General features: G+C 44.4%; 1 protein-coding gene across 2 annotated transcripts in view; it reads left to right on the plus strand.

Moving 5' to 3' along the window:
• LOC135042599 (epidermal growth factor receptor kinase substrate 8-like) overlaps positions 1-22001 on the plus strand; it is a 421293-nt gene that overhangs the window by 393563 nt on the left and 5729 nt on the right. For both annotated transcript variants that reach the window (XM_063955034.1, XM_063955035.1), the window contains one exon: positions 17408-17540. In XM_063955034.1, the coding sequence (XP_063811104.1) occupies positions 17408-17540 (133 nt within the window). The remainder of the gene's footprint in view (positions 1-17407; positions 17541-22001) is intronic.

Raw genomic sequence — 22001 nt, forward strand, 5'->3', positions numbered from 1 at the left:
TTGAGGTACTTGAGAGCATACCCAACAATCTGTTTGATTTAACACACTACCCACTAAGGAGTGATAGTCACTCAAGGGATGCCGGTCCATGTGGATATTAAAACTGGATTGGCATTTCTTAATGCACCCATCCTCGACTACGTTGTCACAGAGCCTACAGATACAGTTTTCTTCAGCTAACAATCCTTCACAATTCCTTCTATGGTCAATGCTATCGGATCGTTTTCTGATACTCGCCTTTGCTTGTTGGTTATGTTGTTCTTGGAAAACTACGCCTCCATCTCTGTATTTAGAACCCATTCCAGAACCTCTCTCGACCTCCATGGTACTCTCGCCAGAACAGACTGCTCTGGTCAACATCATGGTCAACAGGAAAATCCGGATCACAGTCTCTTGGGGCAAGTCCATCTTATAGGAGGAAACGAAGAAGAATGAGAAGGGGGAGAAAATAATTTGAGGGAGAGGGGATGGGAAGTGGAGAAAAACAATAAAAGGGAAACGGGGGATCGACAACTGCTTTTGATCTTGTGATTCTCGATGCTCAGGTGCCGCCTCAGTCCTCCTGGAACAGACACTCCAGTGATACAACGTCCTCTACCGTCTGTTCCTTATCACGGGACCTCTCTGGATCAGCAACCTTCTTACAGTGGGACGAGTGAACCCAAGTCTCTCTCTCGGCAACTTTCAATGCTGTAGTGCTAGTCAATAAGACTTGGTATGGTCCTTCCCATCTGTCAATAAGGCAACCTGAGCGTAGGAAATTCCGTATCATTACATAATCCCCAGGTTCAATGTCATGACAATTACTATCTGGTAAATCAGGAATCACTAACTTCAAATTATCATTTTGATTCCTTAGTTGTTTACTCATGTTAACCAAGTACTTTACAGTCACTTCATTGTTACACTTCAAATCATCCTGAGGGTTAATCATAACATGCGGTTGTCGACCAAATAAGATTTCAAAGGGAGACAGATTAAGAGGGGACCTGGGAGTGGTTCTGATGCTGTACAGTACAATGGGTAAAGCTTCTGGCCATGTCAATCCTGTTTCTGCCATAACTTTGCTCAGTTTATTTTTAATAGTGCTGTTCACTCTTTCTACCTTCGCACTCGCCTGTGGACGGTATGGAGTGTGCAGCTTGCTATCAATTCCCATCAACTTACACATTCCTTGAAAGACATCACCTGTAAAATGGGTACCCCTATCACTTTCAATTATTCTAGGGATACCATATCTACATACAAATTCCTGCACAATTTTCTTAGCAGTAAACATAGCGGTATTTGTGGCCGCAGGAAATGCTTCGACCCAATTTGAGAAAACATCTATACAAACAAGTACATATTTCAAATTTCGACAAGGGGGTAATTGAATGAAGTCAATCTGTATTACCTTGAAAGGGCCGCCTGCAGGTGGGATATGAGATGGTTCTGTTGGTATTGCCTTTCCGATGTTCTTTCTCAAACAGGTAAGGCATGACATTGCTCTTTTACTTGCATGAGATGAAAATCCTGGGGCGCACCAATATGCTCTTACCAACTTGCACATTCCTTCCTTGCCCAGATGAGTCAGCCCGTGAGCTGCCTCAGCTAAACATGGGAGATATGCTCTGGGGGCCACCGGTTTACCTTGTCCATCCGTCCAGAGTCCTGAGGACTCCTGGCCATATCCCTTTGCCTTCCAGACTGCCTTTTCCTGTGTGGAACACAAATTTTGCATCTCACACAACTTCTGTGTGTTGATGGTATTAAATACCATCAGTTGCGTGGTGTCTGTCTGTCTGGGGGTACCAGCTGCTAACTTAGCAGCTTCATCTGCTCGGCTGTTACCAAGTGATACTGGGTCCTGGCTATATGTGTGTGCTTTACACTTGATAACAGCCACTCTGTCGGGTTCCTGTATCGCTGTTAGAAGCCTTTTGATGTGAGCTGCATGCGCTACCGGTGTACCAGCTGCCGTCATGAAATTTCTGAGGCGCCATAGGGCTCCGAAATCATGGACTACCCCGAATGCGTATCTAGAATCGGTGTAGATATTGGCTGAATTGCCCTTAGCCAATTCACATGCTCTGGTTAGGGCGACCAGTTCAGCAACCTGGGCTGAGTGAGGTGGGCCTAGCGGTTGCGCTTCTATGGTGCCTTGGTCATCTACGACTGCGTATCCAGTACACAAGTCTCCCGAGTCTGACTGTCTGTGACAACTACCGTCCGTGTAGAAAGTTAGATCTACATCTTCCAGTGGATTGTCACTGATGTCAGGCCTTGCGGTAAAATTTTGGGTCAAATATTCCATACAATCATGTGTGTCTTCCTTTGTGTTAAATTCTCCTTCCCCACCACTCTCATCCTCCACCCTTTGTGCCTGTCCAGGCACACCTGGGAGATATGTTGCAGGATTTAATGCACTGCATCTCCTTATGGTGATGTTTACGGGGGCCATTAGTGCCAATTCCCATCTTGTAAACCGCGCTGATGAGACGTGCCTGGTTTGGGCAGAATTTAGCAAGGCTGACACTGCATGAGGTGTATGAATTGTGAGGTTGTGGCCTAGCACTACATCTTCGCTTTTCGTTACTAGCAATGCTATCGCAGCAACGCTTCGCAAGCATGTGGGGAGGGATCGCGCTACCATGTCTAGCTGAGCGCTGTAGTATGCTACCGGCCTGCTGGCATCACCGTGCTTTTGGGTTAAGACGCCTGCCGCGCAACCAGCACTTTCTGTTCCGTACAGCTCAAAGGGTTTCCCATAGTCTGGCATACCTAATGCTGGTGCCTGCGTTAGGCACTGTTTAAGTCTCTCAAATGCCATCTCGGACTCGTCTGTATGCGAAATCCGATCAGGTTTGTTTGAGGAAACCATCTCCTGCAAAGGTAATGCTAGAATGGAAAATCCTGGGATCCAGTTACGGCAATACCCACACATTCCTAAAAATGTTCGGATCTGTTGCTGGGTTTGTGGCAGAGTCATGTCTCTAATTGCTTGAATTCTATCAGCGGTCAGGTGTCTCAGTCCTTGTGTTAGACAGTGTCCCAAATATTTTACCTTAGTTTGGCATAATTGCAACTTGTCTTTGGAAACCTTGTGTCCTGTGTCTGAAAGATGAAACAGGAGCTGTTTCGTATCCTTCAGGGATGCTTCCAATGAATCAGAACACAGTAGTAGATCATCCACGTACTGTATTAATACTGATCCACTCTCTGGTTGGAAAGACTGTAAACAATCATGCAGAGCCTGGGAAAAGATACTTGGACTGTCTATGAAACCTTGTGGTAATCGAGTCCATGTGTATTGGACTCCTCTGTATGTGAATGCAAACAAATATTGGCTGTCAGGGTGCAGAGGTACCGAAAAGAAAGTGGAGCAGAGGTCAATAACAGTGAAAAATTTCGCAGTGGGAGGGATTTGCATAAGGATGACAGCTGGATTTGGCACTACGGGGAACTGACTCTCAACTATTTTGTTAATCCCCCTTAGATCCTGCACTAGCCGGTAACCCCTCCCCCCACTCTTTTTCACAGGGAAGATGGGACTATTGGCAGTGCTGGACGTTCTTACCAGAATGCCCTGTTGTAGCAAGCGCTCTATTACGGGATACACTCCTAACTCCACCTCTGGCTTCAGAGGGTACTGTGGGATTTTTGGAGCTATCCTACCATCTTTTACTTGTACAACTACCGGAGCTACGTTTGCCATTAATCCAGTGTCCTGTCCATCTTTTGTCCAAAGTGACTCTGGTATCTGGGATGTCATTTCCTCTACTTGGGATGGAGTCCTATTTGTCATAATGGTATGTGACATTAATTTTGACGGGGAGTCTAACATGTCTCGCACTTCCTGAGCGTGATTCTCAGGTATGTCCAAGAATACACCTTCAGGAGTACAATAAATGACGCACCCCATTTTGCACAATAAGTCTCTTCCCAGGAGATTAGTCGGTGCCGATGCAGCCAGCAAAAAGGAATGCTTGGTATGTAACGGCCCTACTGTAATCTCGGCTGGTTTGCTAACAGGGTAGTGCTGGACTACTCCTGTTACTCCTATGGCTGGAATTGTCTTACCAGTGGTTCTCATGCCCACTGTCGAATTTATCACTGATTTGGCCGCCCCTGTGTCTACAAGAAAGTTTAATGATTTACCAGCTACATTGATTGCAATTTCAGGTTCACTCCCAAGACTTGCAATCAATTTTACTGGCTGCAGATTACAGGTATGGCCACACCCCTATTGGGTATGGTGACCTCCCTGAATGCCGCTGGCAGCAACTGCTTGTGAAGGGGTTAAATGGGAACTACCAGTGGCTTGCCAGTCTCTGTTCGGGGGGTATCTTTTTGTTTCCCCTGTATGTGGCTCATAACTCCGTCTCTGCGGACCCTGCACCCAATGTCGTGTGTCGTGTCGTTGTCTAGGGGGTTGATATGAGTTTTGTGAATTTTTCACTCTACAATCTCATGCCATGTGTCCCTGTCTATGACAAGAAAAACAAGTTACCACATTTGACTTACCCACAGGGTTTGGTGATTTATACAAAGGCTGCCTTGTGGTCAGGGCCTGTATACTTACGGCCATTAACTTATCACCTTGTGACTCCCTGTGTCGGGTGATATTCCGGTCGTGATCAATAGCAGCCTCTCTCAAAGTAGCCACCGACAGACCTCGCCAACATGGTTGCGTGGTCTGTACTCTTGTCTTTAATGTCTCTTTTAAACCATCCATTAGTACAGATACTGCTACTTCTCGATGGTTTATGTTTGTTTTAATGTCCTCTATACCTGTGTACTTTGCCATTTCTAGTAATGCCCTGTGAAAATATTCTGCAGCAGTTTCTGACTCTTTCTGTCTAATGGAGAAAATCTTGTTCCACTTAACTACCGCTGGGAAATACTCCTTTAACTGTAAACTTATTCTTTTTACGTTATCTTTGTTGTACACATCTGTAAGAGGTACATCCTGATCTAATCCACAGTCAGCCAAAAATTGAGCTGCGTCGACATTTGAGGGTAAACATGCCCTCAGCAATACCTGCCAGTCTTTGTTATTGGGCTCTAAAGTGTTCCCTAGGTCTCTGATGTATTTCTGGCTGGCAACTAAGTCTTTCCTAGGGTCAGGGAATTCAGACACTATGGTTCTTAATTCCATTCGGGAAAATGGGCTGTACATGGCAATGTTCCTAACAGGAGTGATTCCTGTCGTGTCAGTTTTCCCATTTGGCACTGCTATTACCCTAACAGGATTAAGTCTACTAACATCACTCTGTGTAGGTTCTACAGCCTGTGGTGAAATGGTTTCAGCATAGTGTATGGTGCCGTACTTACCTGTAGATACGACCTCACCTATCCCTCCGCTAGGGGCTTTTGTTACTAATCTCGTGGGTGGAGCCGTGCCTACTGTTGTCTCTGCTATGGTGGCTGCTAGAGAGAGCGCCGATATTGTTGCCGATTCGTCTTCTTGATCACACTCCTGGGGAAAGTTCAAAACAGGGTACAACTTGCACGGGTTAATACTTGCATTGGTTAACTTATTAACATTTACACAGTTGCTAAGTGTTTGTTTGTTACACCCTAATGCGTCATTCTCCGCAACCAATTTCTCTCCTGATATGTATGGTGGTGGCGGGGCTGTCGCTATCAATTTCTTGATAGGATTAGATCCCGCCGCCAGAGCCAATCCTCTCTGTATTTCACCTTCCTGTTGCCATAACTGCAAATAATCATAATGTTGGATTCGTCTCTTTGATGATTTAATGAGACATATCCTCCTCCTTAAATTTTGCAACACTTCTGGGCTGAAGCTACCTACTCTTGGGAATTTCTCCCCATCATGCACTGTCATTCTCTCCCATTCATCACATAAAACCTCTGTATGTGAACCATATTTTTCACACATTACGTACCTTGCCGACCCGACTGGTCGGTTCACTGAATCAACCCGAACCGAGGTTGATCGCCCCCTTCCTGAACAATTGGCCCCCATAACTTGCAGGCGTTGCTTTCACCACCTCTGACCTTATTTCAGGGTCTTCAGCGAACCCTTACAAAAACCAAAATGTTCACGATAGGCTGACGGTGGCGGTTTACCGAGTACCCCACTCACTCGCCCACGCCGACCAATACGACCCACACACTGCCTTAGTGCTGGCGTACTCGACCCAGGGCCCCTATGAACCTCTATTTACTGGAACATGCGAGGGATATCCGCAGAACACTTACTCTTTCCAGTAACTATTGGTTGTTGGACAATTCCTGAGTGACCAGCGAACTTCCCTTCAGAAAATAAAAAATTACACAAATCACATCAGAGTGTACAAATAGTTTTACGACCGGGTTTGTACACAAATGGTACTGGTCAGATTAACTAATGTACACAATTACGTGCGGTACAATCGTTCAGCACATAAGCAACTAATCTTATGTGCTGAGCGACCAGTGGAATCGAAAATTTCGGCTGCGAATTCCTTCAGCCAGAGCTTTATTGGCCTATATGGGTTTTGCACCAACCCCCTGGGTTGTGCCCTTTTCTCTTTTATGGCAGACTTCTTAGTCTGCTGTACCTGGACCTCCCGGTCTGTAGTATGACCTCCTGGTCTACTATTCTCTACTGCTCAAATTTTATGTTTAACCAGAGATGCCTCCCTAGCCACCATGCACGTCACTTACATGTATGTACCTCTGCGAGAACTCGACTTCTTGTGGTTCAACCTGTAAAATTGTATAAACTTATATATACAAAACACTCACTCACCACACGTACACTTTTGCTTCTATTTCTATTTCTGCGCTGAAATTTTCTTTAGACCAGATGTGTTGTGAATTTGGAGAAGGATAAATTTCGGACACTAAAATAGATTTGCGCTATTTATCGCCTGATGCGCTACTTATCGCCTGTTGCGCTATTTATCGCCTGTTGCGCTACTTAAAAATCAACACTGTCGTGTGACTTGAGTCACGTGGGCGTACCCAGACGCTTCGTTGCGTAATTTACGCTGCGTGCGTCGGCCTTGGCGTACGCGAGTCTCAGCCCTTTGTTAGAGACACGTGTACACAAAACCAATGTCCACCGTAACACAACTAACACTTTTATAAATGTAGATGATCCTCGATCGTCTACCGCGCAACACACCAATCTCTCCTTTTACCTTAGGTAGAGTTGCGTGTGGGTTTTACACTTTAACTATGAAATAGCGACAAATCTCTCTTAGCACGTTTTATCAATTATAAAATGGCAAACAGGAGAGTGATATATGAAAATACACGAATGAAAAAGAAATGCAGATATGTGCGTGTGTACGCAAGACAGAAATAAACAGTTTTAAAAGACACTAGCGTGTTGTTCTTACCTCCGGTTCCGGATTCCTTCAGCACCCTTTACTAAGCGAAGCAGACGCTTATCCCGTCAGCACTGCGAAGAATATGATCTCCCGCCCTTTGCTGATGGATAATGTCTGCTGAAATTACCTAGCAGAGATATGTGAAGGACAGGACGAGCCGCCAATTGATAAAGCTAAATATTTATCTTATATAAAACCCTTTGTGAGGTCTAAGAACACTGTACGCTATTTACGTATGGAGTACCGTAAGGGTACGCTCGTTGCGTTACGATCGCTTAGCCGTGGTCGAGACGCTCAAGCGTCACGTTCGCTCACGGCCAATAGATCACAGGCAGGCACGCTATTGGCTGCCGACTAACGTAATGATTCGCTATAGCGTAGCGGCCGCTCGGGACCACGAGGAGATCACCAGCGGCGCAGACGCTCACAATGTTAAACCTTTATATCTAAACCATAAACAATGAAATATGCTGTAAAACCTTAGTGTAGAGATAGGGTGTAGATGCAACACAGTGTAACCTTATTAACTTAAAAGCTGTTTGAGCGTCACCGACGCTCTGAGAATACTTAACACTATAAGAAATACACAGATACCGTGCTTAGGGTCCAACGCCTAATATATATATTATGAATGCTATACTTGCAAAAGAATTAATACAATACAAGTCATACACTACAATATAACATAGACTACCTAACCAGATAACTACACATGAAATACAATACAATACTATTACGTTTTAAGAGAATACGAGAGAAAGAGGAGAAGAGAGAGAGAGAGAGATATGGCCCATAACAAGACAGACAATATGATTGCGGAGAAAACTTACGCACAAAGGAAACGATCGCATGCGCCTCTGGACATCCAGCTCCCGATTTTCAGCAATGATAACCGTTGAAGAGTGAGCTGGATGTGATCGGCTTGTCTATTTATGCCCCACACACAATACAATTCAATGGTCCCTACAATCTCATTGTTCATTGGACACAGGAATTCCTCCTCGCATTATAACAAAAGGTCATAGGTTGATTCATACAGGTGGGCTGTGACTATTTCCAACAGCTCAGGTGGGAGGGAAACTGGGTTTCCCGCCGCATGGATAAGTAAGTGCAAATACAGTAAATGTTCATAAACTTCTTATGTCCATAACTATTCGCACGAGCGATTAATCCGCTTCAAACCAACACCGGAATATTGCTAATTAAATACTCTTCCGATGGATACTAAACACCACTGTATTACTCCTGTCTGACCCTTCGTATCAAACAAAGGGGGATTTCTCTGTCCATGAACATTCTACATTAACCAAACTTTCAGAATCTATCAAAGGGACCATGATCTACAAAATACATTATATAGTGGAAATATGTAACGATTGAGTCGCACGCTACGAACACATGAACTCTACCGTAAATGCACATACCGCGCGCCCGCGGGTGCCCGCAACAGCGAGTATGCGCACTCACGGGAGAGCGCACGCATGCGCAGCGCAGACCTGTGTGAGGTGCAAATATGGCAGTGTGCATAGAGATATTTTTCTGACTTTGACAAGGGGGAAGGAAGGCCAGTGTTAGAATATTGTTTCTGCTTCACTTGCAGAGGCTGTGCCCTCAGTTGAAGTGTCGTTATCCAGCTGATGTACATTAAATCGATTGTAAAGACGTCTTCTAGGTGGTCGCTTAGCTGTAGGTGTACCTGAGACCCAAGGATACACTTGTCGTTTCGCATACTCACTGTTAACGATGTCCAATTTATTCCTCTTATAGGAAATAAGGTCTTTCTGATATTTGTCAAGCTGGTTAGACAATTTTTCATACCAGTTTGTAGAGGTATCGGACTGTAGAGTCACTTTATGAGAGTTCTCAAAAGTCTCAATTTGACTTTGCGTGATCTCTAGTTCACGGGTAACCTCTTCTATAACCAGTAAGATAAGGTCGTATGAAAATTTGTTTAAAATGGACACCCACTTTTTCTTAAATCTTCTTGCCCTGGGTGCTTTAAGTGCCTAGGCTGCACTACGTGAAGCCATATGCTGACAGGGGACACTTTCTGTCACCCGTTTACCGGCAAAAAATGTAAGATTCGACACCGTGTGACATGTACCACACGTTTTGTAGTTTATCTTCTCAGCTGTCCTTGTGGGCTTCATTATGTCGGCAAGACAGACTGTATGTTTAAAGAGCGTATGGCTGGACATCGAACATCCATTAGAGCAGCTCTGACTTTTGGCCGCAGCGACCAACCTGTAGCAAGACACTTTTTAAATGCTAAACATTCCATAGCAGTTTTGCGACACCGTATCATTGACCACATTCCTCCACTCCAAAGAGGTGGAGATCGTGGTCAATTGATATTGAAAGCAGAGGCTAGATGGATATTTTTGCTTGACACTTTGTCTCCTCGTGGGTTAAATGAATATGCAGGATTGTCTGCTTTCATTTGACTGACATATCACATAGTAACACGTTGAACACTTTTTGCAACAGTATATCGGTTCCTGTTTCTGTGCCTTATATTTTCTCTGCATGTGCAAACTTATCACACTCAATTAATGGCTTTTTTTTTTTGCTCAATATGGTTTTAACCTTATTATAGTGTGATATCTGTCATTATTATATGATGTACTTTTTGGGCTTTAATGGCATGTTGTTTAGGCAGCACTGTTATCGGACATGCTACATCTCCAGCAATTATGTTACCTAGCATTTTGTCCTTTGCCTTTAAACATTTAATCTAAGGATATTGGCCCTCATTCCGAGTTGTTCGCTCGCAAGCTGCTTTTAGCAGCATTGCACACGCTAAGCCGCCGCCTACTGGGAGTGAATCTTAGCATAGTAAAATTGCGAACGAAAGATTAGCACAATTGCGAATAGACACTTCTTAGCAGTTTCTGAGTAGCTCCACACTTACTCGGCATCTGCAATCAGTTCAGTGCTTGTCGTTCCTGGTTTGACGTCACAAACACACCCAGCGTTCGCCCAGACACTCCCCCGTTTCTCCAGCCACTCCCGCGTTTTTCCCAGAAACGGTAGCGTTTTTTTGCACACACCCATAAAACGGCCAGTTTCCACCCAGAAACACCCACTTCCTGTCAATCACATTACGAACACCAGAACGAAGAAAAAACCTCGTAATGCCGTGAGTAAAATACCTAACTGCATAGCAAATTTACTTGGCGCTTTTGCACTGCGGGCATTGCACATGCGCATTAGCGACTAATAGCTCCGTTGCGAGAAAAAAATACAGAGCGAACAACTCGGAATGACCCCCTTTATTCATTATACGGTCTGATCTCATTTTAGATAAACAATTTGTTCTTTTGTCACTGTTTAGTGGTGTTCCGGCCCGGGTGCTCCATGACGCCGAAGCCGGCGCCTCGGCATGACGTCATTTTTTCGACCGGCGGGACGCGGCGGGCCGCTGGCGCCATGGACCATCAGACGGAGGTATTTAGGAGAGTAGCACTATTTTGTGTATGTTTATCCTGACGAAAATATGAATAAGACATTGAAACGTTGATATTCTCAGACCGCTGTCTGTTGTTCTTTAATGCCGTGAGTGCCGCCTGTCTGCTGAAACTATATATATATATATATATATATATATATATAAAACTAGTGATGAACGGGTTCGGTTCCTCGGAATCTGAACCCCCCCGAACTTCACCCATTTTACTAGTGATGAGCGAGGTTCGGTTTTACTCGGTTTTACTCGGTTCTCAAAACGGCATCTTATTGGCTATCCAAAACACGTGACATCCGTGAGCCAATAAGATGCCGTTTTGAGAACCGAGTAAAACCGAGTAAAACCGAGTAAAACCGAATCCGCTCATCACTACATTTTACACAGTTCCGAGGCAGACTCGGATCCTCCCGTCTTGCTCGGTTAACCCGAGCGCACCCGAACATCATCCCGCTGTCGGATTCTCGCAAGATTCGTATTCTATATAAGGAGCCGCACGTCGCCGCCATTTTCACTCGTGCATTGGAGATGATAGGGAGAGGACGTGCAGCGTTCTCTCAGTTGTGTTCAGTGTGCTGCAAATATCTGTGCTCAGTGTGCTGCAAATATCTGTGCTCAGTGTGCTTGCAAATATCTGTTCTCAGTGTGCTGAAAATATCTACGTTTTGCGCAGAATATATATAGTAGGAGGACAGTGCATAATTTTGCTGACCACCAGTATATAATATATAGCAGTACGGTACAGTAGTCCACTGCTCTACCTACCTCTGTGTCGTCAAGTATACTATCCATCAATACCTGTGGTGCATTTAAGTTGTGCGCAGTATATATAGTAGGAGGACAGTGCATAATTGTGCTGACCACCAGTATATAATATATAGCAGTACGGTACAGTAGTCCACTGCTCTACCTACCTCTGTGTCGTCAAGTATACTATCCATCCATACCTGTGGTGCATTTAAGATGTGCACAGTATATATAGTAGGAGGACAGTGCATAATTGTGTTGACCACCAGTATATAATATAATAGCAGTACAGTACAGTAGTCCACTGCTCTACCTACCTCTGTGTCATCAAGTATACTATCCATTCATACCTGTGGTGCATTTAAGTTGTGCGCAGTGTATATAGTAGGAGGACAGTGCATAATTTTGCTGACCACCAGTATATAATATATAGCAGTACGGTACAGTAGGCCATTGCTATTAATATATTACTGGCATATAATTCCACACATTAAAAAATGGAGAACAAAAATGTGGAGGGTAAAATTGGGAAAGATCAAGATCCACTTCCACTTCGTGCTGAAGCTGCTGCCACTAGTCATGGCCGAGACGATGAAATGCCATCAATGTCGTCAGCCAAGGTCGATGCCCAATGTCATAGTAGAGAGCACGTAAAATCCAAAAAACAAAAGTTCAGTAAAATGACCCAAAAATCTAAATTAAAAGCATCTGATGAGAAGCGTAAACTTGGCAATATGCCATTTACGACACGGAGTGGCAAGGAACGGCTGAGGCCCTGGCCTATGTTTATGGCTAGTGGTTCAGATTCACATGAGGATGGAAGCACTCATCCTCTCGCTAGAAAACTGCAGTGCCACTCCTAGGTGGGCCAGGTGTTTGTGTCGGCCACTTGGGTCGCTTAGCTTAGCCATCCAGCGACCTTGGTGCACCTCTTTTTTTCTTTGCATCATGTGCTGTTTGGGGACTATTTTTTAAATCGGCCATCCTGTCTGACACTGCAGTGCCACTCCCAGATGGGCCAGGTGTTTGTGTCAGCCACTTGGGTCGCTTAGCTTAGCCATCCAGTGACCTTGGTGCACCTCTTTTTTTCTTTGCATCATGTGCTGTTTGGGGACTATTTTTTAAAGTGCGTCCTGTCTGACACTGCAGTGCCACTCCTAGATGGGCCAGGTGTTTGTGTCGGCCACTTGGGTCGCTTAGCTTAGCCATCCAGCGACCTTGGTGCACCACTTTTTTTCTTTGCATCATGTGCTGTTTGGGGACTATTTTTTGAAGTGCCATCCTGTCTGACACTGCAGTGCCACTCCTAGATGGGCCAGGTGTTTGTGTCGGCCACTTGGGTCGACCTCGGTGCAAATTTTAGGACTAAAAATAATATTGTGAGGTGTTCAGAATAGACTGAAAATGAGTGGAAATTATGGTTATTGAGGTTAATAATACTATGGGATCAAAATGACCCCCAAATTCTATGATTTAAGCTGTTTTTGAGGGTTTTTTGTAAAAAAAACACCCAAATCCAAAACACACCTGAATCCGACAAAAAAACTTTCAGGGAGGTTTTTGCCAAAACGCGTCCGAATCCAAAACACGGCCGCGGAACCGAATCCAAAACCAAAACACAAAACCCGAAAAATTTCCGTTGCACATCACTATATAAAACATATTTAAAAACAGGACGATGTAAAATACAATCTGCACACTCTCAATCTCTCAATTTTTGATGAAAATAAACACACCATGAGCCAACATCAAAATAGAAATACTGTAAATTATTTAGCCAGTCACTTTACCATACTGAAATGCAAACAAATAACACAAACATAATAAGGTGATGTTGGTGTACCACAAACAAAGTAAAGCTAAATTGGAGTTTAAAAAGTGTCAGTACATACTGTAGATAAAGGCACTAACTGAAACAGCAAAGGAAAATTATCTACAATATATGCCACATATAACCCATTGGCAACATATATGTCAGTCTTGTGAGCAGACCCCGAGTAAGGCACGCAGGCTCATGGCCCATACAATGACCAGTACAGTATTTGCATGTAGGCATTAAGCAACAATACATTATAATAGTAATTTAACTCAAATTGTTAGGGGTATATTCAATTGAAGTTGAAAGCTGCCGTCTGTCGAAAAGACAGCAGTTTTCAACTTTTTTTTAGGTTGGAAGGCTATCCGACCTATTCAACCTAACCCCAAATTATTCAACAAGTCGAGGAATTTGACTTGTCGAAAAGCATGTGGATCGGCGGAATAGCTGCCGATCCGCGTGCTTGTGTCGAAAATGGGGCCAAAACCGAACCCCTTTTCGACCATCTCAATTCAACTTTAAAAAAAGTCAAAGTGAGATGCGGGAGCAGAGACAGGGAGAGACAGAGACCTCGCTTGCAGGAGCCAGGTGGACACTGCCATGAGTGGTGGCTGTGATTCAGGGACAGGGGAGAGGCAGAGACGGGGGGAAGAGATGGGCTAGAGCAGCGGGCAGACGGGGGAGAGCAGTGCTACAGCAGCAGCTATATAGCCGCTGCTGTAGCGCTTCTCTCCCCCGTCTGCCCGCGGCTCTCCCCCGTCTCAGCTCCCACATCTCAATTCGACTTTTTTTGAGATTGCATTGAATAGCCCAGGTTGGATCCATTCCGACAAATTAATGTCAGAATGGATCCGACTTCAATTGAATATACCCCTTTATGCCTTAAAAAAAATAAACCCAAAAAGCACTTTGGAAACAATACAGTAATGACACACAGTAACTTATTGCCTTCATAAAAAAAGTCCCAAAAGCATGCAGAATAAGGATTCAGAAAAACATAAAAAAGCACAGTATACAACAGATTTAAATACATTTAAATATTACAACACCTCCAAAATGGAAAACAATCAAAAACACTTACAAACCTTCTTGGGCAGATCAGAATTCACAACATTAGTTGCCCTCACCGCTTATGGGCCCTCATTCTGAGTTGTTCGCTTGCTAGCTACTTTTAGCAGAAATGCAAACACAAAGCCGCCGCCCTCTGAGAGTGGCCCTCATTCCGAGTTGTTCGCTCGCAAGGCGATTATAGCAGAGTTACACACGCTAAGCCGCCGCCTACTGGGAGTGAATCTAAACATCTTAAATGTGCGACCGATGTATTCGCAATATTGCGATCAAAACCGAGTTAGCAGTTTCTGAGTAACTCCAGACTTACTCTGCCTGTGCGATCAATTCAGTGCTTTTCGGTCCCGGCTGACGTCATAAACACACCCAGCGTTCGGCCAAGCACTCCCACCGTTTCTCCAGACATGCCTGCGTTTTTTCCGGAAACGGTAGCGTTTCCTGCCACACGCCCCTAAAACGCCGTACATCCGCCCAGTAACACCCATTTCCTGTCAATCACAATGCGTTCTCCGGAGCGACGAAAAAGCCGTGAGTAAAATTACTTTCTTCTTAGTAAAGTTACTTGACGCATGCGCAGTGCGAACATTACGCATGCGCACTAAGAGAATTCTCACTGCGATGCGATGAAAAATACCGAGCGAACAACTCGGAATGAGGGCCAGTGTATCTTAGCATAGCAGAATTGCTAACGAAAGATAAGCAATTCTGCTAATATTAGCAGAATTGCTAACGAAAGCAATTTCCTTGCAGTTTCTGAGTAGCTCCAGACAGAGGCATCACTCACCTCTGTGACACCAGGTGCGGCAGCGAGGATAAAAGGGGATGGGCTTAAATAGAGGGGCGGGGCTTCGCGGACGGAACCCGTTTTTTAAACCATTGCAGGCACGCAAAGGGGGCGGGGCTTTGCGGAGGGGCGGGGCTTCACATCCCAACACCCTTTTTTTTTTCCACTGGGGGGTGTGGGAGGTGAGGGCTGACTCTCGGGAGGTGCTGTCCCTGCAGTGCTGGCTCCTACAAAGTGACAGGAGCCGAGTGCTGCACATAATATAACAGTGCAGCACTCGGCTTCTGTCACTCTGCAGGAGCCGGCATTTTGGTGTCACCCCTCGGCGGGTGACACCCGGGAGCGGGCCGCACCCCCCGCACTCCACTTGTGACGCCACTGGCTCCAGACCTACTCCTAGATTGCGATCACCTCAGTCCGTTTAGTTCCTGGTTTGACGTCACAAACACGCCCAGCGTCCGACCATCCACTCCTCCGTTTCTCCAGCCACTCCTGCGTTTTTACCTGGCACACCTGCGTTTTTTAGCACAGTCCCTGAAAATGGCCAGTTTCCGCCCAGAAACACCCACTTCCTGTCATTCAGCAGAGCGATTGAAAAGCTTTGTTCGCCTGTGAGTAAAATAGCATAGTTTTGCGCAGAACTGCCGGATTTTAGCCTATTATCAATTCTGCTAAAATTAGCAGAGAGCGAACAACTTGGAATGAGGGCCATGGAGGTATAAGGATCCGCATGGGCCATTCATGTTCCAGATATGACGCCACAAATGGATGGCCACCTCCTGTCTGTGTGAAGACTTGTCCTCCTTGGCCATTTTCACTTTGACATCATTTCACTTTGATGTCATTAAACCTTTTTGGGCACATCTCCTCTGTGCACTTCACCAAGCCCGCACTGTTTACAGCAGACACAACTTTCTTACATAAAATGCCTTTTTTTGTGGGACGGCACCTTTGCAGACTCGGGCCCAAAAAGCTGGCAATGGTACTTCATAATCTCCCAACCCAAAGCCATGTTTTCAGCACAGGTGAAATTGACATTGACCCCTGTCTTGGTTGTGGTGCATGGCTGCGGAGCTACATCACTCTCACTAGAAGAATCCTGCCACCTCCTCCAAGTTTCCCCCCTCATTAACCTTCTCCACTTCACTAACATCCCAGCTCTAACTAACCTCCCCCCTCTCACAAACCTTGTCTACCACACTCACCTCAGACTGGGACATACTTGTTACAAACAACACTTAAACACTGAAAAATAAAGACACACAAAACACAGTCCTCCACTACTTCTACACAGCACACACACACACACACACACACACACACACACACACACACACTGACAAGTAACTTTAAAAAAATTTGCAAGGACAAAAAATCTGACAAACAACTAAATGACAAGACTACAAGAATGATAAGACAATTTACATACATGAAATATCACTCAGAAATTGCAAAAATAACTCCAAAAACTCCTCAGACCACAACCTCTCACATCTCCAATAACTAAACCCACAAGGTTCTGATGGTTTGGGGTGTATTTATATGGTTGCACTTTGACACTCCTACATATTCAATACCGGCTGGGTTCTGGATTCAGGAGGTCAGATACTGATGCAGGTATCACGACCGCCAGAATGCCAGCAGGACTTGCTGCGCTCACCATGCTGCGCTCGCCACAGGTTCTATTCCTACTCCATGGGTGTCATGGACACCCAAGAGTGGGAATAGCTGTGGCAGTGCTGGTGGCGTTCTGGCAGTCGAGATCCAGGAATTAGTATTCTGACCGCCGGGATCCTGGCCGGAAGGATCCTGACTACATTCCATTCAACACAACCAATCACGCATGAGTGATGAAAATGAAAGTAAAAGTCTAAATGTGTCCACTAAAAAAACAGACACTGCCGTGATTGAAAAAACACAAAACATGCGGCAAACCCCTATGTTCAGCCGAAAAACACTAATGCAGATGCAAATAAACCTTCAGGAATACGAATAACATCAACATCAGAAAATGTGAAATACACAAATGCAGTAACTTAGTAAATTACAGATTTTGGATTCAAAAGTTGCACAAAAACACGGAGATACCAGTCGACTTCTATTTAAAAAAAATCGACAGTAACACGAAGCTTAGTAAATTTTCCCCAGTGTGTTTTGTTTTGCCTTCTTATCTAATTTACCTTCAAATATCCGATTTATAGCACAGTGAGGTGTCTTGGTGTTCTAAGAGGAGAGCAACTATTGTGCCTGACTCGTGAGGAAATAATGGCTGTGTGTCCTGAGGAATGTGGCCAAGTGTTTAGCCAACTCAGTGAAGTTCGAGCATCTTTGGAGGTGAGATTGTGCGCTGTGAATATAAATTTCTATACATGCTAACAACAGTCTATCCCAAGCATGTTTAAATTGATCTACTGTATTAGTATCTGCCATCTCTATTTCTATCATGTCACCCCTTTCCCTTCTCTGCTCCAAACTACACATACATGATTAAACGCTTTTAAGTCTTTCCGGGTAAATTTTGAGATGTAGGCCATGCACCATTTTACCTGGCCTTCTTTGTACACACAACCACCGGTGCATCTACAGCGCTGCTCTAGTTGAGGTGCTTTTACATATACTATACAGCTAGCTGGGCAGCGCTGCTTGCCTATAGGTTCCACCCCCACTCTCCAGCCACATTGCCTCCTGAAGACAGGCAACAAGGCAATGTAGCTCACTCATCATCCTGCAATTCCCCCTTCCCTACTTTAAGTCTGCATCACCTTCCCAGGCTGCTGCTGGAAACAACAAAGTACAGGTGGGTCCACGGCTAGTTTGCTGCGCCTAGGCACAACATGCTTTATTAACATAAACCCTTCATCTATTGTTCTGAGCTGCAATACAATACAGAGAACAATACAGCAGGAGATTAAGTCATTACAGCAGGGGATTAAGGGGGTAATTCCAAATTGATCCCAGCAGGAATTTTTTTAGCAGTTGGCCAAAACCATGTGCACTGCAGGGGGGGGCAGATGTAACATTTGCAGAGAGAGTTAGATTTGGGTGGGGTGAGTTCAATCTGCAATCTAAATTGCAGTGTAAAAATAAAGCAGCCAGTATTTACCCTGCACAGAAACAAAATAACCCACCCAAATCTAACTCTCTCTGCACATGTTATATCTGCCCCCCCCCCTGCAGTGCACATGGTTTTGCCCAACTGCTAAAAAATTTCCTGCTGCGATCAACTTGGAATTACCTCCTAAATCCGACTGCCCAGTCTCAGTTAATCCTGTTAAAGGTCAAGATAAACATGGACCCATCTGTAGGCAGCATAGCTGCTCTGGGAGGAAGGGGGGGGGGGCTTGGGGAGAGGGAAATTTTACAATGATGAGGAGAAGGAGTGAGATGGAGGCTCTACCTGAGGTGATGTAACATTAATAAAATGTCTAGTTATGTCTCTGCTCTTGACCATTCCTCTAGACTACCTAGATAACCAATAGTTTGTTTTACCCTTCCTGGTTTGTATACCCTGCATGCCTTTATGTTATCTGCAAAAAAGCATTCTTTACCTTGAATACCATTTCAGAGTCACCAATAAAGATGCTACAAATCACTGGTCCAAGTACCGATCACTGGGATTTTCCACTGGTAACCTTTCTCACCTGTGAATAAACACCATTTACAACTCTCTGATATCTATCCTGCGACCAATATCTTATCTAATCAATAAACTTAGAATCTGTTCCCAAGCTTTCATGGTTATTTAACAGTCTGTGATGTGGGACAGGGAAAATTAGGAAAAGCATAAAACAGGGACATACAAGGTAGTCAAAATAAGTGCAGGCACGAAAAGAAGGGGTGGTTATTTTCTCAGCTGAATAAGAGGAACAAGTAAAGTTTTGAGTGGAGATTCTGAAAATTTTAAACATGTACTAGTGTTGGTACGATAGATGGAAGTATTGTAAGCTGTAATAAAGAGATTTTTTTTCCGAGTGTTTAATTATTTAAAGGTTCTGGGGGTGTGTGATTGGAAATTCTGTAAGTGGGGATCAGCATGGGAAAAGATTGGAGCGAGAGGTGCTTACCAGACCTGGCACAGATCCAAGGTTGTTCTGAGGTGGTGAGAGGATGAGTCCTGTGATATGAGAATTGAGTAGTATGAAGGGGCGATGCTTTGCAGTAGAGATTTGTTCTGACCCCATGTTTTGTTTTTTTGTTTTGGGTCTGGATTCATCTTCGCATTTTGGTTTTGCAAACCCACCCTCAAGTGTTTCTATTTTGGATCTGTATGTTTTTGAATTGCTAAAAACAGCTAAAATCATGTAATTTGGGCCTGTTTTTGTTACTATGGTATTATTACAGTCATTTCCAGTTAATTTACACAGCTTACAATATTGTTCATCAATATAGACCAAAGGCTGGCTGACTAAGTGAAGCAACAGAGCAGTGGCAGCTACTTAGAAATTAGCACATCTTTGAAACATTGATGTACAGCAGTGGCAGGCAGGATGACAGTTTAATAAACTATACACCCCATGAATGACTTTTTGCAATATCTAGAATCTCCTGGTATTCATCTGGAGGTCAAGCTTTTAGACCAATGGCACCAACTCCATGGAACTAGCTTCCCAGCACAGTTTAAAAGGCCCCCACTCTATAATCCTCAAAAACAGATTCAAGACTGTTTATTCAAGCATTTCATGTATTTTCTGAACAGCTTTTTGTTACAAGCCGCTAGCGGCGCATCTGTGTTACTACACTCCAGCAGCTATATTCCTGCATGCATCTCTGTGTTCAGCCTCAGCTGCTGTATAATTAATAGTTTGAGTCTGTGTGTCTAGTTGTCCAGCTGCATTGTATTTCCTTATCAGGAGGCTTGGGTTTCTGGCTGTTCTGATTGGGAGTGTCTCCCTTTATATTCTCTTCCTTTTTCCTTTCCTGTGCTGGTTATAAGTTCCTCCTACATGTGAGAACCTGTCAGCTCTGTGAACTCCTGAAATTTGGATACCCTGTCTTGTTCAGTTTCCTTACTGGAACCAGCTCTCCTGGAATTAAGGTTCTTGTGTGGAACTTCCACACAGATTCTTGTCTTTCGCACTTATTTCATTATTATTACCACATTGTGCATTGTTGCATTTATATTCAGTTAATTTGCTTATATCACCCTGTGCATTGGTGCATTTACATATCATCTGTGTTTAATTGTTATAACGCCCTGTGCATTGTTGCATTTTGTATACTTTCAGCTAAAGGTGAAGCCTAGCATCACAGGAGGATAAAAGACTGCTGGACAGGGGTAATTGTGTGAGCATCACCAAGTACCACCTGGTAACCCAGATAACTGTGTAGTCCACGTAACAGTATAACCATCCAAATAACCGTAGCTTCATGTGTCATTTTTATGAATGGATCCAACTCAGCAGAAAGCCGCTCACTTCTTGGCAAACCAGATCCAGGGTTTGACTCAGCAGCTACAGGATCTTTCTATCTGAGTGGATTCTCACGAGGCAGGTCAAAGAACCCAGTCCTCTTCACCACCGATCCCAAAAGAGCCAAATCTCAATCTCCCTGACAGATGCACCAGGGATCACAAACAGTTTGTTAATTTTCAAGAGATCTGTAAGCTCTATTTCTAGCTTAGGCCTCATTCTTCTGGATCACAGATCCGGCGGGTGGGTATTGTCATTTTCCTTTTGCAGGGTGATCCGCAATCATGGGCTTCCTGCAGATCATTCTTGCCTGACTTCTGTGGATGCCTACTTTAAGGCCCTGGGAGTGCTTTAGGATGACCCAGATCGAGCAGCCTTTGCAGAAGCCCATCTTCGTTTCCTTAAGCAGGGGAGAAATTCAGCTGAGGTACAGTATATTGCACTGAATTTTGCCGTTGGGCCAATGATTGTGGTTGGAACGACCTGGCTCTCCAAAGCCAGTTTCGTTTGGGCCTTACCAAACAAATCAATTTCCTTGTTCAGTATTCGACTCCTGTCACCTTGGATTCCCTCACAGGCTGATCCGGGAGCGAAGAATGGAAAAGGAGGGTCCCTCACCTTCACGCCGGTGGACTGTTCCGGAGGTTGCAGAAGATACAGTTGAACCCATGTAAATTGGGGCCTTCCGTTTGACCCCCCCAGGAGAAGTCTAGGAGATGAGTCCTAGGCTTGTGCTTGTATTTGCAGGTGTAAACGGCACTTGGCAAGTGATTGTCCACAGAAGACAGAAAACAAGTAGACCTGAGTATTAAAAGGGGGTTTTCTCAGGTCTCTCTTCCATCTCCCCAAATAATTTGTTCTTGCTCACAGCTAATATTTCTACTGCTACCGTCCAGTCCTTGCCTTCTTGGATTCCGGTGCCGCTGGAAATTTGATGGATTTAGAGTTTGCGTGTGCCCAAGGAATTCCTACACAAGATCTTGATTTGCCTATTTCTGTGTGTGGCTTGGATGGGAATATGCTCCTGAATGGTCGGATTACTGCTTGGACTTCAGTTCTACATTTTTCCGTTGGAATATTACATTCTGAGTAGTTATCCTTTCTCCTTGTTCATTATTTAATTATTTATTACAGGTTATTTATATACCGCACACAGTGCTTTACATAGAATATTTGGCCATTCACATCAGTCCTTGCCCCAGTGGAGCTTACAATCTATATTCCCTACCACATGTACATGCACACACATTCACATTATGGTTCATTTTGTTGCGAGCCAATTAACCTACCTGTATATTTTTGGATTGTTGGAGGAAATCGGAGCACCCAGAGGAAACCTACACAAGCAAAGGAGAATATACAAACGCCACACAGTTAGGGCCATGGT

The sequence above is a fragment of the Pseudophryne corroboree genome, chromosome 2 (genome assembly GCF_028390025.1).
Source record: "Pseudophryne corroboree isolate aPseCor3 chromosome 2, aPseCor3.hap2, whole genome shotgun sequence".
In the NCBI taxonomy this organism is placed as follows: Eukaryota; Metazoa; Chordata; class Amphibia; order Anura; family Myobatrachidae; genus Pseudophryne; species Pseudophryne corroboree.